The sequence below is a fragment of the Blennius ocellaris genome (genome assembly GCF_963422515.1).
Source record: "Blennius ocellaris genome assembly, chromosome: 10".
NCBI lineage: Eukaryota > Metazoa > Chordata > Actinopteri > Blenniiformes > Blenniidae > Blennius > Blennius ocellaris.
Genome location: NC_137659.1, coordinates 191,292 through 194,227, shown reverse-complemented (window position 1 = coordinate 194,227; position 2,936 = coordinate 191,292). Strand labels below are relative to the sequence as shown.

Here is a 2,936-nt window from a genome sequence, read left to right as displayed (position 1 = left end):
AACGTGACTCCTGATCATTGTGAGACACCATCAGCCCTTCTCTCTGGTCGCGTGTCCGCCATCCACAAAAGCCAGCCGTTAGCATTAGCGTTAGCAGTGAGCCTCCCATTAAAACAGCCTCCAGCCGTTTGTACTGGCCTCGCGGCAGCCGTTAGCGGTGGCACGTAACAGCGACAGACAGGCAGGCGGAGGTGACGGGGTTAAAGAAGGAGGCTGAACGTCGATACGATCAACCGAACACCAAGTCCGCTAACAAAGTCCGCTAAGAAAATCCGCTAACAAGCTGAACGTGCGAAAGAGACTGAAGCACTCGTTCAGAGAAACTTGTAAACTGACGGATCCCAAACTCTCCGTCAAAAAGATTCAGATGTCAAGTTGCATATTGATGCAAAAAAAAAAAAAAAAAAAGGATTCCAAATCGGAAATCAAGCAAAAAACAACAACAAAAAAACCAAAACAAAAAAAAACACTCGAGCTACATTAAGTCACTCTCACGGCCGTTTGACAGAAAAGATTTCAGTGTTTCAGGCGACGCAAACGAGGAGGAAAACTAAAAGTGGAAATTAAAAAAAAAAAAAAAAAGAGAGAGAAATCAAATAAATAGAGTAAAAAGGATGAAACGCTGCTCTACATGCACAGTAAAGTGCTTTTTGTCTGAAGCCCTGATCCAGAGCAGGAGCGCCCCCTAGCTGTGACGGACCGACGTGGAGAGGAGAGTCGAGTAGCCCTGACTTTGATCTCCTTCTTTTTAAACATGTGGAGCGTAGTGGTGGTGGGTGGGGGAGGGGTGGAGGGGTGGAGGGGGGAGAGGGGGAGGGGCGTTACTGCGGGGACTTGGGGGGAGTGTGATGGGGATCTTTGCTGAGGGTTTTCCCTGGGTGGGGGGGCGGGGAGGCCCACCGCCCCGCCGGCCTCCGGGCCTCCTTTGCTGGTCTGCCCGGGGTTCCCGGCTTGGAGGAGGTGGAGGAGGAGGAGGAGGAGGAGGTGATGGAGGAGCCGTAAGTCTCTCTGGCCTTGGGATCTCCCGCCGCGCCGTCGCTGCACTTCCTCTCCTCGCCTGCGGGGGCAGCGCAGGCCGACTTGGCTTCCTTGGGGTTCTGCGGCGGCGGCGGGGGGGCGGCGGCCCCCGGGTCCTTGGCCCGCTGGCAGATCTCGGCGTAGGAGGGTTTCCTCAGCTCCTGGCGACAAACACAACACTTTGTTGTTTATTTTCACGCGACGACTTTTTGGACATTTAAAGAAATCAATCGAGAATTAAATCACTAAATTGACTCGTGAGGGAGAAAGGAAGCAGGAAACACCGCAAACATTTCAAACTGGAGGACTTCTTGTCATGTACACAACAAAAATTGCAACAAAACAAACAACTGCAACGTTCATCGTTTAAGGAAGTTTCTGAAAACACGGAGCGGGGAAGCTAAATGCTAACCGCTAACCGCTAACCTCCAGAGTCGCGTGCGGAGCGATGAGCGTCGAACCTTCGGCCGACTTTAAAACTGTTCAAGGGTCGTGACTAAAGTTTAAAATACTGACAAGCAGAGATAAAATGGCGTCGTCTGGTTAGGGCTAGCGGATGGCGGACTGGCGGTTGGCTAATTCAGCGTATCGTGTGGAGGATTGGGTGGAGCAGCGATCAGAGAAGGTGAGCGTTTGGAGAAAAGAGGGCGGAGCAATACTGACTGTGTAGGGGCATGTAGCATGACGGGTGTGTGGGCCTGAAACTCTTTAGCATGTAGCATGACTGGTGTGTGGGCCTGAAACTCTTTAGCATGTAGCATGACTGGTGTGTGGGCCTGAAACTCTTTAGCATGTAGCATGTAGCATGAAAGGTGTGTGGGCTTGAAACTCTTTAAGCATGTAGCATGTAGCATGACTGGTGTGTGGGCCTGAAACTCTTTAGCATGTAGCATGACTGGTGTGTGGGCCTGAAACTCTTTAGCATGTAGCATGACTGGTGTGTGGGCCTGAAACTCTTTAGCATGTAGCATGACTGGTGTGTGGGCCTGAAACTCTTTAGCATGTAGCATGTAGCATGACAGGTGTGTGGGCTTGAAACTCTTTAAGCATGTAGCATGTAGCATGACTGGTGTGTGGGCCTGAAACTCTTTAGCATGTAGCATGTAGCATGACTGGTGTGTGGGCCTGAAACTCTTTAAGCATGTAGCATGTAGCATGACTGGTGTGTGGGCCTGAAACTCTTTAGCATGTAGCATGTAGCATGATGGGTGTGTGGGCCTGAAAAGAGGGCGGAGCAATACTGACTGTGGCGGCGCCGTTGACTTGCACCGACTTGCTGGCGGTGGACAGAGTGCCGGGGACTCGCTCCACGGAGAGCGCCGCCTCCTTCGGCTTCGCCTCCGTCGCCTTCGCCTCGCTGGGACACGACGCAGCCGGTCGGGTGGAGAGGCGGAGGAGGGAGAAACAACAACAACAACAACAACAACAACATGAGAACCCAGCTTGTGAAAGATCCTTATCTGGCGTTCAGAACCGACGGATGAGCGTCGTGGTGCTCGGCTTACGCGGCGGCGGGGGCGGGGCTGTGCGGCGTGCCGGGGGTCAAGGGCGGGGCCGAGGACGGGGCGCTCGACTGGAAGCTGGGGGGCATCGGGGAGGCGGGGGTCCGCAGGGGGTCCTTGGGACCGGCCGGGGAGAGGGCGCCCCCGCTGGAGGAGTCAGCGCTTACATTCTGGAAGGAAAAACATCTGGAATGAGACTCGACGGGTTCTTCAGACTGAACTCGCCATTCGTGACGCGAAGGAACCGCCTCAGTCTGCAGTAGCAGAGCGTCGCGGCTCTATCCGCTATGCGCTATGCTAATGTAGACCGAGCTGCTGGTGAGGAAAGGAGCTGTCACTTTTAACATGTTTAGCATGTAGCATGCAGCATGACTGGTGTGTGGGCCTGAAACAATTTAGCATGTAGCATGACTGGTG

General features: G+C 53.6%; 1 protein-coding gene across 1 annotated transcript in view; it reads right to left on the bottom strand.

Annotated features, from left to right (window-relative positions):
* Positions 1-821: 821 nt before the first annotated feature.
* Positions 822-2,936, bottom strand: part of LOC308135349 (la-related protein 4B-like) — a gene marked incomplete at its 3' end in the record, with an annotated part of 35,732 nt that continues 33,617 nt past the window's right edge. Inside the window, 3 exon segments of the mRNA XM_080503278.1 lie at positions 822-1,178; positions 2,263-2,374; positions 2,523-2,689. Coding sequence (XP_080359404.1) covers positions 822-1,178; positions 2,263-2,374; positions 2,523-2,689 — 636 coding nt within the window.